The 20,993-nt window shown below is 34.4% G+C and overlaps 1 protein-coding gene across 1 annotated transcript in view; it reads left to right on the plus strand.

The window, feature by feature from the left end:
* Positions 1-20,993, plus strand: part of DYNC2H1 (dynein cytoplasmic 2 heavy chain 1) — a 384,236-nt gene that overhangs the window by 148,268 nt on the left and 214,975 nt on the right. Inside the window, exons 64-68 of the mRNA XM_060105577.1 lie at positions 198-296; positions 1,622-1,745; positions 16,911-17,074; positions 18,736-18,855; positions 19,412-19,546. Coding sequence (XP_059961560.1) covers positions 198-296; positions 1,622-1,745; positions 16,911-17,074; positions 18,736-18,855; positions 19,412-19,546 — 642 coding nt within the window. The remainder of the gene's footprint in view (positions 1-197; positions 297-1,621; positions 1,746-16,910; positions 17,075-18,735; positions 18,856-19,411; positions 19,547-20,993) is intronic.

Here is a 20,993-nt window from a genome sequence, read left to right on the forward strand (position 1 = left end):
CCTAGTACTAATTCCTGGTAAAATTGATTAATGTAACCTCTGGTGCCTCTAAAAACTGTACCCTTATTTCCTCATTGTAGTTGTATATTTGTGTTCTCTAAACCCTGAGAGAAAAACTCACTCATAATTTGATTAATAATTTTTAAGAAATTATTTTCATTTAATGAAAGCTTATGATCTTTTTTTTTTTTAATTAGAGTCGAGTTTGCCCATTTCTTGTAGACCCTTCTTCCCAAGCTACAGAATGGTTAAAGACACATTTGAAAGACTCACGTTTGGAAGTTATTAACCAGCAGGTGTGTATTACTTATAATTTAGATACCACTAGTAATGGTATCTTGTGGTGAAAAGAACTATAATCAGAAAACATAGATTCAAAACTGAGTCTTATAACTTACCTGGTATGGGTCCTGGGAAGGAAATGTAGCGTTCTTAGCTTTAGTCTTCTAATTTGTAAAAAGGAACAAGAATATTTGTTTCATTGCTTCTATATGCAAGGTATTGATCTAAGCCCTGGGAATTTATAAGTGAGTAGTTCCTGCCCTCATGGAGATGAAAATTAAGTAATTACTTACACTATACAAATAAGCATTTACACTAAATTATGATTAAACACAATTATAGGATGCTATAGAAGTAAATTACTTAGTTTGGAGAATTAGGAAAACCTTGACTTTATAATTTCCTGTTCCTGTAACTCATCAATGAGCATCTTTGTTTTGTACCAAGATTTGACAGTTGGTCAGTGAAATGTAATCATCGTGTTTTGTCTAGTGACTTTTCACTGTCATGTTTATCTCACCAAAGATATTATTTTTGGTCAGTTTTTTTTTTTGAGGAAGCCTTAGTGTATGATTAATTTTTGTAGATATGCTTTAGGTGCTTGAAAAATTACCTCTTTAAAATGTTCTTTACTTATAAAATGGGGATATCTAACTCACTTGTGTTTAAGAATAATTGTAATATATTTATATAATATATAAAATATTTAATGTCACTTATGGTTATAGTAGGAGATCTTAATAATTATTATCCAAATATTTAAAGTTTTTTTAACCACAGTTGGAGGCTTGAAGTGGTATTTAAAATGACTCTTTACCTAGCCAGAAAGCCTAAAAATTCTTGCATGGTTATAGAATTTTATCTAAAGGTTCTTTTCATAGTAATTAGAACTATCACATCAAGATAAGTTTACTAGAATTCATCATCTTGTCTTTCTTCTTCCATTCAATGTATGATATTGAATACAACCAAAGTAGTTTTTATTAATACTTGGATGAGTAACTTGTTGCATGTAGAATTTGAAAATTTCTGCATCAGTTTGAAATCATAGTATAAAATTTTAAAAGGCTTTTTTATTGTTAATGTAAAAATCCTTTTTTTCTAATATATCTATTTAAATTATTTATGAATTTATTTGATAATTTATTCAACTAAATTGATTCATCACCAAGTACTTATAACTGGAAAAGCAATCATGAATAATTTGTATTATTAACATACATATTAATTTTAAAATATTTGTGTTATTCCTGTTAATAGCTTCATTCATTATCTGTAAGAACTTTTGTAAATCTAAGGTAATAAAGGAATTCATATGTATTCTTATTTATTCTCTTAGGATAGTAACTTTATCACAGCTCTTGAGTTGGCAGTACGTTTTGGGAAAACCCTTATTATACAAGAAATGGATGGTGTAGAACCTGTTCTTTATCCATTATTGAGACGAGATCTTGTTGCTCAAGGTAAATGAATATTTGACAGTTTCCAGAGAGTAACTATTTTTTAAATCCAAAATAACTTCATTAACTAACTTTGACATTTCTGGTCTTTTCAGTGAATCTAAAGAGAGGAAAACTTTTGGGGGACTGTATTATAGTAATGTCATCAGAATCTAATAGTAACAGCAAGTAAAAAACTTAAAGTGCCTTTGTAAAAGAGGCACCATGTCAGGGTCTCCCACACCATTCCCAGGAACAATATTTTACCAGAAAGACTCAAGGGATTCAGCACTCATGGCTTAGATTTATTGCAGGGAAAGGATGCAAAGCAAAGTCAGTAAAGAGAAAAGGTACATAGGGTGAAGTCAGGAGTCAGGAAACCAGGTGCAAGCTTCCAAGAGTCTTCTTTCATTGGAGTCACACAGAATGTGCTTAATTCCCCCAGGACTTGTTGTCACAACTTGAGTTGTGAAAACACATGTGAAAGTTGTCTACCAAGGAAGCTTATTAGAGACTCAGTGTCCAGAGTTTTTATTAGGGCTTATTATGTAAGCACACTCTGTCTAGCAGGTAGCAAAATTCCAGACTTCCCAAAGGAAGGCAGGTGTTCAGTGTAAACCGTATTGTTTGAACAAATAGTTTAAGCACAGTGAGCCATTCTTACCTATTCTGGGAATGGTGAGAACCTTAACAAAATCCACATTCCCATACAATGGTTATGGGCCAAGCTTGCAAGCAGGCCTCTCTAAGGATACTGGTCTTAGGACTGTTATGTTACCTCTTTTCTGTGCAGACACCTAACCCAGACTTTGATATTAGAAAAGTTATGTAAGAGCTTGTTGTGCAAAATGTCATAGACATGTACTTATATTATATATAAGTACATACACTTACTTACACCACACACTTTGCTAGCACCACAAAGTTTAGAAAATTGGAGTTATTGGGGGCAAAGCAGAGAAATAGCAAAGAATGCACTATTTACTGATCACCTGTTATCCCACAAATAGGTATGCTTAGCCTAGCAGTGGTTGATATGTTATGGAAAGAACCCTAGTAGTGGGACTGTTGCCGATATAGCCTGGACTTACTTCCTGGGGTTCAGTCTCTGGTCTCAGTCTGTTCTTTACTGGAGCTAATTCAGATCTGTTGCACTACCTCTTGCTATACTATCTTAAAGGGGGTGGAAATGAACCTTTAGGATCATCTGGATTTGACTCTCTTTAGTCTATATGCTGACCCTTGAGGGCTCATTAAATATATCTCGGTGAGCTCTTATTGGTATTACGTTTTAGCCATATCTGCTGCATTGTCTGAGAATGGGGTTTGATAAGGTCCCCTGAAATTGGATCTGGTAAAAAATGATAATATTCTACATCATGATTGGTTCACATGATGAACCACTATTCCAGATAGTTGTTCAGGGCTGTTTGGGTCAATTTGTTAATCTCTGTTCACTTCATTGAGAAAAAGAGAGTTACCTCTGCCCCTACCTTACTTTTTCCACCTTCAATCTGGAGTCACATGTGTTCATGTCACATTAGTTGAAGTCTGTTATCCCCTTTGAGTATACTTCAGATTGTCCTTTTCTACAGTTTTGAGTTCCTCATGAATAGCCATTTGTCATCATACATTTCCTGTGGGGACAGAGGATGGTTGTCCTAGAAAGATGTAAAACAAAGCCTGTGTCCAAGTTCATTTACATCCCAGTGTTCTTAATCTTGTTCTTAAAGCAACATGAACTGCCTTTCTACATAATGATGTCAAAGGCACAAGTAATAGGAATAGAATATACTTCTCCTCCTCAGATTTATGCAGTTCAAAAATCCCCTCAAATGTGTATTGATCAAAAAGAAGAGCAAGGTACAATTCTTCATCAAAGTCTCATTGTTTTAAATTTCCTGTTTCCTGTGTTCCTAGTAGCTCACCCAAGGCAGAAGTTAGATGTAGAAGTTTGAAACTGTCAAATAACTGAAGACTGCTTGACCAGCTATCTATGTAGAAGTTGCTGAAGGAGAGGCTAGTGTAGTTGGCAAACAGTTTAAGTTTTGCTAGCAATAGATGTCAAAATTATTTTTATTAATCATTCTAATCCTTTACAGTTATTTCATTTCCATTTGGGGTTTGAGTATGGATTCGAGAGTTATAGTAGAGATGATAGCTAAACATTCTTGATTGGCTGTTTTAGACCAAATTCTTCACTTTAGGCACGACTCCTTCATACAGGCATATGTATGTGCAACATAAAGATTAACCTTGTGATTAATTGCTCTATCTGTTTCTAGAGGGTGGTTCTCCATATAGGTATGTCTTTGGTAGCCCAGCTGAGTCTAGGCGGCCTAATGGCCTGAACACAGCTAGACCAATGATTCTCTAATGGTAGTGATTTTGTCCCCCAGGGGACACTTGGCAATGACTGGAGACATTTTTGGTTGTAACAACTTGGTGCGTCTATTCCAAGGATATCTTTAAAATGTACAGGGCATCTCCTCATAACAAATAATTTTCCAGTACAGATTGTCAATAGTACTGAGGTTGAGAAACCCTAAGCTAGCTCACCAGTTCTGACCCATGAATCTCTGTACTGGTATATTTCAGTTATTTTCAGGGTGACATGCTTTATAGCCAAGAGCACTACTTGAAGCCAGTTCATTGTACAGAATATTCCATGCTATAGGTTGCCAAAAATTTTACCTATGGATAGTGGATGGCTGTAGCATTCCATTGGATTTTCTTATCTGTGAGATTTTTTTGTAGACACCTCTAGTTCTGTGCATATGAAAGATATAGGGCTCAAAGACAAGGACTGGTTTACAGTTGCTTGGATTACTTCCAGAGTTGGCACTTGCAGCTTTACAGGAGCTGCCATTCAAACTTAGCCACATGTTTGTTGACCAGATAAATTATTAGGTTGTAGTAAAATCTTCAGGTGTGGAATATGCTGCTTCTAGTAAGTGAAGAAGGTATTCAGTTGTTGGTTTTCTTTCTTTGAATATAGTGGCTATAAAGCCAGCAGTTTATTCTTAATAGGCTGTGGGATATTTCCTTGAGCAATGTTGATTTGATTATTTTTGTGGCCGGGTTTCTTGTTTATCTTCATATAAGTCCCATCATCTTTAGTTAGTTAAGCTTGAAAGGTTTACAATACAATGTGAGCAATTTTATCAGTGGAGACCATTACCAAGATGTTACCTATATGATGGAATGTTTGTACCCATATGGCAGTTCACATGGTACTTGGGTTTCTCTAATTCAGATGATAATATATTTCTGAAGAGTTTGGACCTGTTAAGGTATACTGCATATAAGAGATGAACTGATTTTCATCTTTTTCCCAGGGGAATATAAAAAAGAAATCATTAATAATCATTAGCAGTGTTCAAGTATCTGCTGTGAGCAAAATATTTTTAATCATCGCTGTGTCAAGCATTGTGGAAGCAGTGGTGTCCACTTCCTGGTTTAAGTTTCATGGTCATAATAAACGTTCAAGCAACTTTGATTTTGGAATCCAGACAGATAAAATTTTGTAGCACTCTTGCCTGGTGTAAAAAGAAGAACTTCCTTTTTCACTTCCTAACATGATGCATTTCTTTCAACTATAAATATTGGTCAGATTTGGGTACACTTTATAGGCAGATCTTGCCTGTATCTTTGGCTAATTGTTATAGAAGTCATCAAGGCATCACAATAAACATAGCCAGTTAATATATCTGTACCTACAGGTGCTCCAAATTTATTAGATATGTTAACCAAAAAAAATCGAAACAAAATATACTCAAGCCTGATCCAGGTTCAGAAACCAAAATAATAGCCATGTAAATTGAGGCTTCCCCTGGAAAGAGAATGTGAGACCAAATCTTGTACTTGTGCCTAATCATTCTGTTTCCACAGTTCTCTAAAGTACAGTACAGATTTTGTGCCCAGGAGAAAAATGTAGTCAAAATTAACTCCATCATAGGTTAACTCCAATGTAAATTAAGGCTTTATACAGTTAAGACTGTGTTGGACTTTTATAGTTCTACATGTAATATTTTCTAAGAGTAGTGTAGGGGACTTATGTCCAAGGGTCTTTTTATACAATAAAATATTTATTTTGAAATATTTTTTAAAATGTTATATCAGAATAATGCATTGATGGGTTACACAAATAGTATAGAATGGCAGGAGTGTTCTTTCCCTCCCCTCTTCATGACTAGTCTTACAAGAGAAAATCAGTTACTTCTTAATTTTCACTTTTTATTGAGATACACTTACAAATGTATAGCTTAATGATTTTTACAAATGGAATACACTTCTATAAGCACCCAGATCAAGATATAGAACTTTTTCAACATTCCAAACTCCCTTATTTACCACTGTCCCCCACAAGGATAACCACATTCCTGCCTTATAACAGATAAGTTTTACTTGTATTTGTACATAGCATAAATGAGAAAGAAAAAAGCAGCACCTGACTACTATGGGCTGGAAGCTGGCCAGGCTAAACAGCTTGAACATAAACCATTTCACAGAACACCATCAACAGGCAGGTCACTCTGTGACCATACGCATGTCAGCGCACAAAAACGAGGACACTTTCCATACCACGAAAACAACTAAACATCCTCCTCTCCCTGCTATTATGAGTGATTTCTGCTTTTTTACCCATATAGCTTAGTCTGACACCATTTCTGACACCTCCTAGATATCAACAAAATTATTGATACCAATCAGAATTGTCTGGTCTCTCTGAGAGCATCCATTCCCCAGCAAAACTGCACTTTCTTTGAACCATTCTAAAATCACCCATCATTAAGTCCATCTTCTATAAAAAGCATCTCTGAATACCTTTTTACTGAGACAAGGTGCAGTTTCCCATGGTGATCTGTCTTTCATTGTAAGTTGCCAGTATACCCGAGCTGAGGCGCTTTAAACTGAGTTTATGTTTTAACTAATTAGTTAACTGAATAATTTTTAATTGAAGTATAGTTGATTTACATAATTATATTAGTTTCAGGTGTACACATAGTGATTAAATGATTTTATGGATTATACTTCGCTTAAATTTATTACAAAACAGTGACTGTATTTCCCTGTGCTGTTCAGCAGTGGTCCCCAACCTTTTTGGCACCAGGGACTGGTTTCATGGAAGACAGTTTTTCCACGGATAGGGTGTGGGGGATGGTTCAGGTGGTACCGCTCCGCGGCCCAGGCGTTGGGGACCCCTGTTGTACAGTATATCCTTGTTGCTTATTTATTTTATACGTAGTAGTTTGTATCTCTTAATACCATACCCCTGTCTTCCTCTTCTCCCCTTCTCTCTCCCCACTGGTAAGCACTAGTTTGATTTCTGTTAGTCTGTTTGTTTTGTTATATACTTTGACTTCTTTTATTTTTCAGATTCCACATATAAGTGGCAATATAGAGTATTTGTCTTTCTCTGTCTGACTTATTTCACTAAGCATAATACCCTCTAGGTTCATCCATGTTACTGAAAATTGCAGAATTTCTTTCTTTTATGGCTGAGTAATATTTCATTGTGTGTATTTGTGTGTGTATATATTTTCAATATATATTAATATATATATAGTATATACATATATACCACATCTGTTTTATCCATTCAACTATTAATGGACACTTAGGTTGCTTCTGTATCTTGGCTATTGTAAGTAATGCTGCTATGAACATTGGAGTACATATACTTTTCAAATTAGTGTATTTGTTTACCTTGGAGGTTTACCCAGCAGTAAAATTGCTGGATCATATGGTACTTCTATATTTAGTTTTTGGAGTAGCCTCCATACTGTTTTCCACAGTGACTGTACCAATTTACATTCCCACCAACAGTGTACTAGGGTTCCCTTTTCTCTACATCCTCGCCACCATTTGTTATTTGTGCTCTTTTAAATGATAGCCATTCTGCCAGATGTGAGGTGATAGCTCATTGTGGTTTTGATTGTATTTCTCTGATGATAGCAGTGTTTAGCATGTGCCTGTTGGCCATCTGCATCTCTTCTTTGGAAAATGTCTGTTCAGGTCTCCTGCCCAATTTTTAATCGGGTTGTTTGTTTTTTGTTGTTGAGTTATATGAGCTGTTTATATATTTTGGATATTAATCCCTTATTGATCATATCATTTTAAAATATTTTCTCCTATTCAGTAGGTTGTCTTTTTGTTTTGTCAAAGGTTTCCTTTGCTGTGCAAAAGCTTTTAGGTTTGATTAGGTCTCATTTGTTTATTTTTGCTTTTTTTCCTTTTGCCTGTGGAGGCAGGTCCAAAAAATATTGCTATGAATTATCTAAAAGAGTGTTCTGCCTTCTCTTTTAGGAGTGTTATTTTTTCAGGTCTTACATTTATCTCTAATCTGTTTTGAATTTATTTTATATATGGTGTGATAAAACGTCCTGATTTTATTCTTTTACATGTAGCTGTCCAGTTTTTCCAGCATCGCTTATTGAAGAGACTGTCTTTCCTCCATTGTATATTCTTAACACATTTGTTGTAGATTAATTGACCATAAATGCATGGGTTTCTTTGTAGGCTCTCTATTTTGTTCCATTGAACTGTGTGGCTGATTTTCTGCCAGTATCATGCTATTTTGATTACTTTCTAGTATATTCTGAAGACTGAGCATAATACCTCCAGCTTTGTTCTTTTTTCTCAAGATTACTTTAGAAATTTGGGGTCTTTTGTTGTTCCATATAAATTTTAGGATTATTTGTTCTAGTTGTGTGAAAAATGTCATGTTTTTTTAAAATTTATTTAATTTATTTATTTTTATTTATTTAGTTATTTATTTTTGGCTGTGTTGGGTCTTCGTTTCTGTGCGAGGGCTTTCTCTAGTTGCAGCAAGTGGGGGCCACTTTTCATCGCTGTGTGCAGGCCTCTAGCTATCGCGGCCTCTCTTGTTGCGGAGCACAGGCTCCAGGCGTGCAGGCTCAGTAGTTGTGGCTCACGGGCCTAGTTGCTCCGCGGCATGTGGGATCTTCCCGGACCAGGGCTTGAACCCGTGCCCGGCATTGGCAGGCAGATTCTCAACCACTGTGCCACCAAGGGAAGCCCTGCCATGGGTATTTTGATAGGGATTGCATTGAATCTTTAGATTGCTTTGGGTGCTATGGATATTTTAACAGTATGAATTCTTCCAATTGAAGACATTGGAATATCATTCCATTTCTTTGTATCAGCTGCAGTTTCCTTCTTAAATGTTTTATAGTTTTCAGAGTAGAATTTTCACATCCTTGGTTAAGTTTATTCCTCAGTGTTTTATTCTTTTGATGTGATTTTAAACAGGATTGTTTTCTTGCTTTCTCTTTCTCATAGTTCCTTGTTAGTGTTTAGAAAAGCAACAGATTTCTGTATGTTAATCTTGTGTCCTTCAACTTAACTGAATTCATTTATTGGTTCTAATAATTTTTTGGTGGAGACTTTAGGGTTTTGCATATACAGTTTTATGTCATCTGCAGATAGTAGCAGTTTTACATTTCCCTTCCAATTTGAATACTCTTTATTTCTTTTTCTTGCCTGAATACTGTGTCTGGGACTTCCAATACTATGTTGAACAGAATTGGTGAGATTGGGCATCCTTCTCTTATTGCTGATTTGAGAGGAAAGGCTTTCTTTTCACCTTTTCACCATTGAGTATGACCTTAGCCATGGGTTTGTCATAAATGGCCTTTATTATGTTTGGATATGCTCCCTGTAAACCCACTTTGATGAGAGTTTTTATCATGAATGGATGTTGGATTTTGTCAAGTGATTTTTTTGTTTTTATTGAGATGATCATGTTATTTTTATTCTTTCTTTTGTTAATGTGATGTATCATTGATTGATTTGCGAGTAGTGACCCTTGCATCCCTGGAATAAATCCCACTTGATGATGGTGTATGATCCTTTGTATTTATTGTTGAATTTGGTTTGCTAATATTTTGTTGAGGATTTTTTCATCTACATTCATCAGAGATATTAGCCTTTAATTTTCTTTTGTTGTATTGTCTTTGTCTGGTTTTGTTATCCAGGTAATGGTGGCCTCGTAGAATGAATTTGGGAGTGTTCCATCCTCTTCACTTTTTTGGAATACTTTGAGAAGGATAGGCATTAACTCTTCTTTATGTGTTTGGTAGAATTCCCTTGTGAAGCCGGCGGGTCCTGGATTTGCTGGGAGGTTTTTTGTTACAAATTCAATTTCACTGTTAGTAATTGGTATGTTCAGATGGTCTCTTTCTTCCTTGTCAGGTTATATGTTTCTAGAAATGTGTCCATTTCTTCTGGTTTGTCTATTTTGTTGGCATATAACTTCATAGTATTCTCTTATTATCTTTTATATTTCTGTGATAATGGCTGTAATTTCTCCTCTTGCATTTCTTCTTTTGTTTATTTGCATTTTCTCTCTTTTGATGAGCCTGGCTAAAGGTTTATTTATTTTGTTTGTCTTTTCAAAAGACAAGTTCTTGCTTTCATTGACCTTTTCTATTGCTTTTTTGTCTCTAATTTCATTTCTTTAATTTTATTCCCTTTCTAATATTTATTATTTCTTTCCTTCTGCTGACTGTGGGCTTTATTTGTTCTTCATTTCCTAATTCCTTTAGATGATAGGTTAGGTTGTTTATTTGAGATTTTTCTTATTTCTTGAGGTGGGCCTGCATTGCTGTAAACTTCTCTCTTAGAACTGCTTTTGCTGCATTCCATAGATTTTGGAAAGTTGTGTTTCCATTATCTTTTGTCTCAATGTATTTCCTGTTCTCCTCTTTAATTTCTTCATTGGCCCATTGGTTTTTCAGTAGCATGTTGTTTACTCCTCACATATTTGTGCTTTTCCCAGTTTCCTTCCTGTAACTGATTTCTAGTTTCATACTGTTGTGGTCAGAAAAAATGCCTGATATAATTTCTGTCTTCTTAAATTTGTTGAGACTTGTTTTGTGTCTTAGCACATTGTCAATCCTGGAGAATATTTCATGTGCAGTTAAAAAGAATGTGCATTCTGCTCTTTTGGGGTAGAATGTCCTGTAGATATCTATTAAGTCCAACTGGCCTGTGGTGTCATTTAAGACCCGGTTTCCTTATTGATTTTCTCTCTGGATGATCTGTCCATTAATGTAAGTGGTATGTTAAAGGCTCTTCCTATTCTATTCTTGTCAATTTCTCCCTTTATGTCTCTTAGTATTTGCTTTATATATTTAGGTGCTCCTGTATTAGGTGCATACGTGTTAACAAGTGTAACATCCTGTACTTGTGTTGATCTTTTTATTATTACATGATGCTCTTCTTTGTCTTTTGTCATAGACTTTGTTTTAAAGTCTACTTTGTTTGATATGAGTATTGTTACCTCTGCTTTCTTGTTATTTCCATTTCCGTGAAATCTCTTTTCCATCCCTTCACTTTCAGTTAGTGTGTCTTTAGCTCTGAAGTCAGTCTCTTGTAAGCAGCACATAGATGGGCCTTTTTTATTATTTATTTATTTATTTATTTCTAACATCTTTATTGGAGTATAATTGCTCTGCCATGGTGTTTTAGTTTCTGCTTTATAACAAAGTGAATCAGTTATACATATACATGTGTTCCCATATCTCTTCCCTCTTGCGTCTCCCTCCCTCCCACCCCTCTCGGTAGTCACAAAGCACTGAGCTGATCTCCCTGTGCTATGCGGCTGCTTCCCACTAGCTATCTTACGTTTCGTAGTGTATATATGTCCATGCCACTCTCTCACTTTGTCCCAGCTTACACTTCCCCCTCCCTGTATCCTCAAGTCCATTCTCTAGTAGGTCTGCATCTTTATTCTCGTCTTGCCCCTAGGTTCTTCTGACCATTTTTTTTTCTTTTTTTGTTTTTTAGATTCCATATATATGTGTTAGCATAAGGTATTTTTTTTTCTCTTTCTGACTTACTTCACTCTGTATGACAGTCTCTAGGTCCATCCACCTCACTACAAAAAACTCAGTTTCGTTCCTTTTTATGGCTGAATAATATTCCACTGTATATAAGCAGCACATAGATGGGTCTTTTTTAATCCAGTAATCCACCCTATGTCTTTTGATTGGAATATTTATTACATTGACATTTAAAGTAATTATTGATAGGTATGTCCTTATTGCCATTTTGTTACCTGTTTTGAGTCTGGTAGTTTTGAGTCTTTATTGTTCTTTTTTTTCTTCTTTTAGATTCTTCCTTTGTGGTTTGATGATTTCCTTTCATGGTATGCTTGTGTTTCTTTCTCTCTAATTTTTGTATATCTATTGTAGGTTAGCAGGTTTTTCCTTTTCAGCACTTTGAGTATATCATGCCACTCCCTTCTAGCCTGCAAAGTTTCTGCAAAAATATCAGTTGGTAACCTTCTTTAGGTTCCCTTGTATGAGACTCTTCATTTTTCTCTTGCTACCTTTAGAATTTTCTCTTTAACTTTTGCTCATTTAATTATGATATGTCTTGGTGTGTGTCTTTTTAGTTCATCTTGTTTGGGACCCTCTGTGCTTCTTGTACCTGGGTATCTGTCTCCTTCTTCAGGTTTCTGAAGTTTTCAGCTATAATTTCATCAAATACATTTTCTACCCCATTCTCTCTCTCTTCTCCTTCTGGGACCCATATAATGCAATGTTGGTACAATTGATGTTGTCCCAGAGATCCCTTAAACTGTTCTTCTTTCTTTCATCCTCTCTCCCTCCCTCTCTTCCTTCCTTCCTCCCTCCCTCCCTTCTTTCCTTCCTTTCTTTTCTCCCTTCTCCCCTTCTTTTCCTGATTTGATTATTTCCATTATTCTATCTTCCAGATCACTTTTCTGTTCTTGTGTATCACCTAGTCAGCTGTTAATCCTTCTATTGTGTTTTCCATTTCACTTACAGTATTATTCAATTCTAAGTAATTCTTTTCTATATTTTCTAGTTCATTATTAAAATTCTTACTGTGGTCAGCTATTCTTTTCCCTGCTTCAGTTAGCATTTTTTATTACTAATGCATTGAACTCCTAATCTGGTAAATTTTTAATGTCCGTCTCATTAGTTGTTTTTTTCAGGGATTTTTTCTTGCTCTTTCAATTGAGACAAATTCCTCTGTCTTCTCATTTGCTTAACTTTCTCTGTCTTTATGAAATTAGGTGAAGCTGTTGCCTATTGCAGTCTTTAATGGGTGCCTTTGTGTGGTACAGTCTGCTTGTGCCCAGTGGCTTTTGTGGGAGAGCTGAATCTGATGTGAACACAGATCATGTCTTTCCTCAGGTTTGCTGGCAGCTATCACCTTGGTAGAAGGCTGGAGATGGAGTTGTTAGATCAGAGCCAGGTGTAGCTGCTGTTCTCTGCTCAGTGGCCATCACTGCTATGTAGGGAGTGGGGTCTGTTCCCAAGTTGCTAGAGCAGAAGTTTTTTTTTTTTTTTTTTTTCTCTCACTTTTGTTGGATTCTATTTTTTTACATCTTTGTTGGAGGATAATTGATTTACATTGTTGTGTTAGTTTCTGCTGTGTAACAGAATGAATCAGCTGTACATATACATAAATCCCCATATCCCCTCCCCCTTGCATCTCCCTCCCACCCTCCCTATCCCACCCCTCTAGGTGGTCACAAAGCACAGAGCTGATCTCCCTGTGCTATGCGGCTGCCTCCCACTAGCTATCTGTTTTACATTTGGTAGTGTATATATGTCCATGCCACTCTCTCACTTTGTCCCAGCTTACCCTTCCCCCTCCTGGTGTCCTCAAGTCCATTCTCTATGTCTGTGTCTTTATTCCTGTCCTGCCACTACGTTCTTCAGAACCATTGGTTTTTTTTTTTAGATTCCATATATATGTGTTAGCATATGGTATTTATTTTTCTGTGACTTACTTCACTCTGTATGACAGACTCTAGGTCCAGCCACTCACTACAAATAACTCAATTTCATTTCTTTTTATGGCTGAGTAATATTCCATTGTCTATATGTGCCACATCTTTATCCATTCATCTGTTGATGGACACTTAGTTTGCTTCCATGTCCTGGCTATTGTAAATAGTGTGGAGCAGAAGTTTTGAGGGTTGGGTCTGAGCTGGCTTCATTCCCTTGAAGTGTGTTTTCTGCTCAATCCCAGCACCAGCATTCTTGCCCAGGAGGGGAGCAGTGCTCGGCCAAGAGGGGTTGGCATGGGCACTTGGCATTGGTCTGGGTGCGAATCGTGGCTGTCTGACCACAGACAGAAATCATGGCTGCTCTGATATGCTGCCTGTGTAAGCACCAGTAATGGCTGTTCCCACCCTGCTCAGACATGCTTTAGGTCTGAATTGCTTTTGTTTCTCACAGCTGAGCTTTCTGCTCAGCTGTAGCAGCCCTCACCCCAGTGAGGCTGGAGCAGTTGCTAGACTTAGACTGGGGTGCGTGCTGGGGCAGTCACAGGAAACCAGTCAGCCACCCATGCAGTTTCAATCCACCCTCTCTGCCCTGTTTTGGAGGTAAGCAAGCAAGGATGCGCTCCTCGTGAATTGAGTCCAGGCTTCTCACAGCCCTCCTGTTAGTTCCCCCCGCCCTCCAAACAGCAAGGAGACTCACATTCTCAGTGTCTGACCTTTGGACAAGGGTGCCCAATTTGTGACTCAAACCGCCTACTCCCTAGAGAGGATCTCTGCCTGTGTGATTCCTCTTCTTCTGAGTCCCCTCCCAGGGGCACAGGTCCAGACCTGATAGCTTCTTATCCCTTTATACCCAATTCTATATGGATCTTTCTTACAGTCTTCTAGTTCTGCTAGTCTACAGTTAGCTTTCAATGAGAATTGTTTCACGTGTAGACATTTTTGATGTGTTCTGCATCCTCCTGCTTTGCCATCTTGATTTCTTCTCCCTGAGTTAATTTAGTTTTGTTTGTAATCTATATTCTGTGTATATATCAACTTAGATTAATTTTTAGGTGTTTGTCTATTGCATTTAATTTGTCAAATGTATTGGTGTGTTTTTATATAATATTCTTATAACTTTAAAATTTCTGTGAGTTTTTCAATAATGTGTCTTTTTTTATATTGATATTTCTTTTTTCTCTTTTTCTTTGGTAGGTCTTGATAGCAGTTTATCAATTTTAGTGATTTTTTCAAAATATAAATTTTTAACTTTGTTGATTTTCTCTATTGTATTTTCAATTTTTGCTTTTTATTTATTTTATTCTTAATATTTTCCTTAGGTTTTATTTGGTTGTCTTTTTTCTAGATTCTTGAACTAGAAATTCAAAGTATTGATAATTCATTATTTTCTTTTTCCTAATATATGCAATTTTTTTTGTCGATAAACTTTCTTCTAAGCCCTTCTTCAGCTTCATACCACAAGTTTTGGTTTGTATTTTTTTAATTCATAAGTTACTTATTGCTTTTGTTGTTTAATTTCCAGGGAGTTGGATATTTTCTAGTTACCCTTTTGGGATTGGTTTCTAGCTTATCTCTGTTGTGGTCAGAAAACTTATTCTGAAGTATTCAGTTTTTCTAATCCTGTTGAAGCTTTTTTTATGATCTGGCATTGGTTAATTTTCACAAATATTCTGTGTACACTTGAAAATTATGTAAATTTTGCTCTTGGTTATTTTAATTTTCTCTAACATCAATTAATTCAAGTTTGTTAATAGTAACGTTCAGATTTTCTATACCTTTACTTTTAATTTCTATTTGCTCTATCATGTACTGAGAAAAAGTCTCTGAGTTTGAACTTTTTTCTTTTAGTTCCGTCAATTTTTACTTTAAATATTTTGAAGTTGTGTGTTTGGATGCATACATATTTGGAATGTGCTGTCTTCCTGTTTGGTTATTTTCTTTATCATTATCAACTGTCTTTTGTCTTTAGAAGTATCTCAAGTTTTAGAATTCGGTATTAGAATGATTACACTAATTTTGGAGTTTGGTGTTCGCATGGTGTATTTTTCCATTCTTTTACTTTCAATTTTCTGTTGGTTTTCTTTATAAAGTGTGTTTCTCATAAACAGTATATCATTTGGTTTTGCATTTTTATTCACCATGGCAGTCTTAATGTTTGTAATGTAATACAGTTAACCAATTCATGAAATAACTAATGTAGTTTTCTAATTAACCTGATAGTTTTTAATGGCTATCCTGTGTATAGCAGTATGCATCTGTGGCTTATTTTTTTAATATAGATAAATACTTTAAAACTTTTCCAGTATTGCTCTTTAACTCCATATACCCAATACCTGCCTTTGCATTATTGTTGTGCTGCATTCGTCATGGATTTTCAGTGGTTTTACTATGATGTCCTTAGAAGTAGTATTCTTTGCATTTTTATCCTGCTTGCATTTTCTTGAATCATTCTAGTTGGTGTATAGTTATTACATTGAACCTTTAAATTTGTTTTTTTCTAATAATGGTTAAAGTTCAGCATTATTTTGATATTGTTTTTTAACCATTTACATATCCTCTTTCATAAAATGCATATTGAATTCTTTTCACATTAACTTTAAAAAGTTAAGTAAATTTTAAAATCTATTCTAGGATTCTCAAAAGTTCATTACATTGTTTTTCTTAGCATTTGAAAATAATCTTTGATAATATATATTTTTTACCTAAAAAATGATTTTTTATCAGTTAATATCATAAGTAATGCATGTAATTGTTGATTGATTTTTCTGTATATGTTGTATAATTAATATAATTGTTTATTATATTAGAATATAAAAAAACTCCTTTGTGAGGCAGAAGTTTACTTTTTCTCAGCTTAATTTGTTGCAAAGTACCTGTGTACGGCAGTCTGAATAAATCTTCTTTTGACATTAATAATGGATTCTTTGCAATTACTCATATGTTGTTAATTCCAGGTTTTTACCAGGTCATTCTGTTTTCAAGTGTTACATCTTAAATACTAGTACAATAAACACTGATGAATTTTGAAGTAGAGAATAATTAATAAGAGTTTCTATTTTTGTCATCTATAATCAAACATTTCAGAAAAATTGGTAATATCAAACATATAGTTAATGTTAAAGCTATATTGAATATAAGTAGATATTCCTTTGATGCTTCAGTATCCTAGGATTGTCTTAATGAATATTATTTATCCTTGTTTGCATAAGTGCTGACCGATCAGTAGAACATTCTCGTTAATAGTCTTTTGGGTGGCCTTGCTGTTGCTGTATTTTGGACTGTATTGAAAAGCCTGTAGTAAAAACTATTTAGAAGTACTAGAAAATTATATTTTTTAATGTCATGTAGCAAAATTCAGAATATTCCGGCCAACTAATTATGTCATTTAAAAAAAACAGGACCACGTTATGTGGTACAAATAGGTGACAAAATTATCGACTACAATGAAGAATTTCGCCTTTTTTTGTCAACAAGAAACCCAAATCCCTTTATTCCACCGGATGCAGCTTCCATTGTTACTGAGGTTAACTTTACTACAACAAGAAGTGGATTACGAGGACAGGTATATATGGACAATCATTTGCCTTAGAAATCTTTAGTATCTTTGTATACTAATGAAATATTTTGAGTGGGAAGCTATTTTGTTAAACTAATTAGCATTTAAACTCATGATTCTGAAAATATGCTTGCAAATCAGTAACACATTTGGGTTTATTTCATTTTCCATTAGTGTTAGAATTGTATATTTGTTGCTAATGTCAAATTGCTGCTTCTTCCAGTATAACTTTAATTTTACAGTCTACTTCTGTTATATTTGTTAGAATTTGAGAAATGGAGGATCATACATGTTAAGATTAGCAACTTTATTTTTTTTTAACTGTGAAAACTGAAGTTTAAAAGTTAAAATTGCAGTTATTGACTTATTCAGTTAGGTGAGGGTCTTTGATTCCAAATCCAACATTTTTTTTTTTTTGACTAGAGCATTTGCATGTTTGAATTCACTTTATCTGTGTATGGCTTATTACAGTTTATAGTTATTACATGGATTGCAAAATGATTTTCATGTACAGATTTTTTACTTCTACACTCCCTTACTAATTTTTCCTCTTTAAAGATATCCTGTTGACTTTTTTGGTATCATCCTGTTTTCTAGCATCTAACAATAGTGTATTTTTTCTCTTTTGATTTATATGATAGCATGTATATTTACCATGGTTTTTACTTTATTATAATTTTTAAAACTCTCCTATTAAAATATTTTTCTTGCCATACTAGATGACTCACTGCATATTTTTATGAACAATGTCTTTTGATTGGCTTGATGGTACTTCTCATAAATAAAACAATATACAGGTTACTCAAAGCTTGGCAGAATTGACAAAATTGCTTCTTCTATATAAAAGATCTCCACAGTAATTGCTGAAAAGGGCTATTTAGGTATTACTTTAACAAGAACTAAATGAACATGCTTATACAATAGATTTCAAATTAATATATTTTATGAAATGCTAATGTCATTTCCTATTTTAAAGTTTCAAACTGAAGAATTTGACATAGCAGTTTTCAACAGCTTTATTAAGATTCAGTTCATATATCGTACAATTCACCCCTTGAAAGTTTACAATTCAATGCTTTTTTAGTGGAATTTCTGAGTGTTATGGTAACTCTATGTTTACCATTTTGAGGAATAGACAAAGTTTTCCAAAGTAGCTGCACAATTTTACTTTCCTACTAATAATGTATGAGGGTTCCCCTTTCTCCACATTCTGGCCAACATTTATTATCATTTGTCTTTTTAATTATAGCCATCTTAGTGGATGTGATGTGGTATCTCGTGATTTTAATATAGTATTTTAAGTAAGGTAACTATTTCTTTTTGTGACTACTTACCATTAAAAATATTTGCTTCCATAGTTTTTATATATTTAATCTAATTTAAGAACTGAATATTACATGTTGATATGTTAAGTAATACAATTTCTTATAGCTGTCCTATAATATTTAACATTTTATCAATTAGTTAACTATTCATTTGCCTCTTTTGTCAGAAATAATTGTGAAGGTGTCTCATATGTTTAACTAGAAAGAATGAAATGAAGTACATAGTAGTATCATTATACTTGTAATATTTGATCAAACATAAGGCCTGTTTGTGGGAAGTTTTCATTTTGGTTTGTTTTGTTTGAACTTTATTGCTAGAATAACCTTGGCTTTTTTTTTAAGCTTTTGGCATTAACTATTCAGCATGAGAAACCTGATTTAGAGGATCAGAAAACAAAACTATTACAACAGGAAGAAGATAAGAAAATACAGTTAGCTAAGCTTGAAGAATCTCTTTTAGAGGTAAAATTAAGCTATTCAGGATATTTTTCATATTACATTATTTTGATTATAATCAAATGTTGTTTTTTTAAAAATTATAGTACCTTTAGCATGTTTTTGGTTGTATCAAAGACACATCAATATGTATCTTAAAGTCAAAATTCAAATAGAAAAAGGTAGATGTCTTGGAATATAAGACTTCTAGGAGTAATGTTTAAGACAAGCAATTTTTAACTAATATCGTCTTTATACTGTATTATTCATTAATATTTGATTTTATGCTCAGAAAAACATTCAAAGGTAGCATGAAATTATGATTTGATCTGTAACTTTAAATAGTTTATATTATTATTAGGTTGATAAAATTAATACATATACAATGTTTTGATGATATAGTATCATATAATGATTTACAGTATCTTTTGATACAGAAGGCTGTAAAATAATGAAATTCTTTTTAGAGAACATAAGTTCCCGAAAACATCATCAAATTAATGATAGTTAACATGGGCTTCTTTTAATTGATTATTTTAATATATATAATAATTTTCATATGATTTTATTAATTTTTCTGCAGACACTTGCCACATCTCAAGGCAATATTTTGGAAAATAAGGATTTGATTGAATCTTTGAATCAGACAAAAGCAAGCAGTGCACTTATTCAGGAGTCACTTAAAGAATCTCACAAACTCCAAATTTCTCTTGATCAAGTAAATATTTCCTTCTTTGTGATATTATATTGTTTTCTTAAACTTTCATGTTAATATGATACAAATTTTAGTACCAGGACTTCAGGGGAATGATGATTGCAAAAAAAGAAAGCTATTCAAAAACACCAGGTCCTTGGGTCTAATTCTTATTATAGAGAGGGTGATAGATGTTGAGGGTATCAAGGGTATGGAGTGCTGGTCATGGAGCCCTGCTGAGTACTACTGATTTCTGGCATGTTATCCAAAGTTCTAGAGCTATAAATTTGTACTGAAATTGAAAACTAGTGCGTTTAAAATGACTATTATAGAGCATCTTTGCCATTCCTGGAACTTTTCTTAAGTTAAGTCAAGTTAAGTATATCAATAAAATAGTTAAAAGCTATTCTTTCCATCAAAAACATTTTTCTTTCCTACTCATCCTGGACCCCATGACTGTGTTGATCTGAACTCTTTTCTTAAAAATGGTTAAAATCCTTCTTGCTTTAGTCTTTCGACATTTCCTAGAGCAAAATTTCAACCTTATATCAGTACAATGTATCTTTTTTTTTCCTCCTACATTCGGTGACAGAGATTTGCTGAAGAAAATCAAACAATGAAGCAGATTAATGTTATTGTGAATTCCCAGACTCCAACCTGACCTGAACCCTTACTGACATCCTTTAATATTTCCCATTTCCCTCAATGACTTTTCCAAATGTTATTTTAGGTGTTTTTCAGCTGTTGCTCAAATTCTACACTTACATAGTATTATTTTCTTCACTTGAGGAAGAACTCTGTTAAAATCAGAAGAAGAAAAAACTTATAGCCTGTTTCCAATCCAGTCATCCCACCTTCTCTACCATAGCTAAAATTGGCAGATGTCATAGCTGTCACTGTATACCAAAAGGCTTTTGCACTTTCTGTGCCTTCTCTTTCTGAACAGGCATCGCTGAGTCACACACATAATTTTACCAGTATCATATTTATAATCCTGGTGCTTTGATCAGAATGACATGGAGAACCTTCTCAGAGTTCAGTTCATAACCTCAAGGCCATTTAATCCTATGATCCTTTCATCTTTATCATCGTTTACCTTCAGTCAGAATGAAAGCCCCTGTGATTATTGGTTTGTTCTATGCTTATGTTGAACAATGCTAGGTGCTTTATTATCTTAATGTGGACACTCGTTACTGTCTTCTACTCTACCTCTACTTCCATCAGTGTTCTTGTTGGTACCAGTCCCACACACTAGATTCATTGTTCTAAGTTTTCTCCACTGCAGGGGTAGCCTGTAGTGCCATGCTGTCTTACATGACCTACGTGACCTCTGATCACAACTGTTTACCATTCCATTTAACCCTAATACAGGTGCTTACCTCTTTCCCCTAACACAAATATTCTTGGTCTTCATTAAAACCAACCCATGTACTACTTCTAGCTCTGTAATCAGAGGGGAGGGGAAGTATTT

Source organism: Mesoplodon densirostris, chromosome 7 (genome assembly GCF_025265405.1).
Source record: "Mesoplodon densirostris isolate mMesDen1 chromosome 7, mMesDen1 primary haplotype, whole genome shotgun sequence".
Lineage (NCBI taxonomy): Eukaryota > Metazoa > Chordata > Mammalia > Artiodactyla > Ziphiidae > Mesoplodon > Mesoplodon densirostris.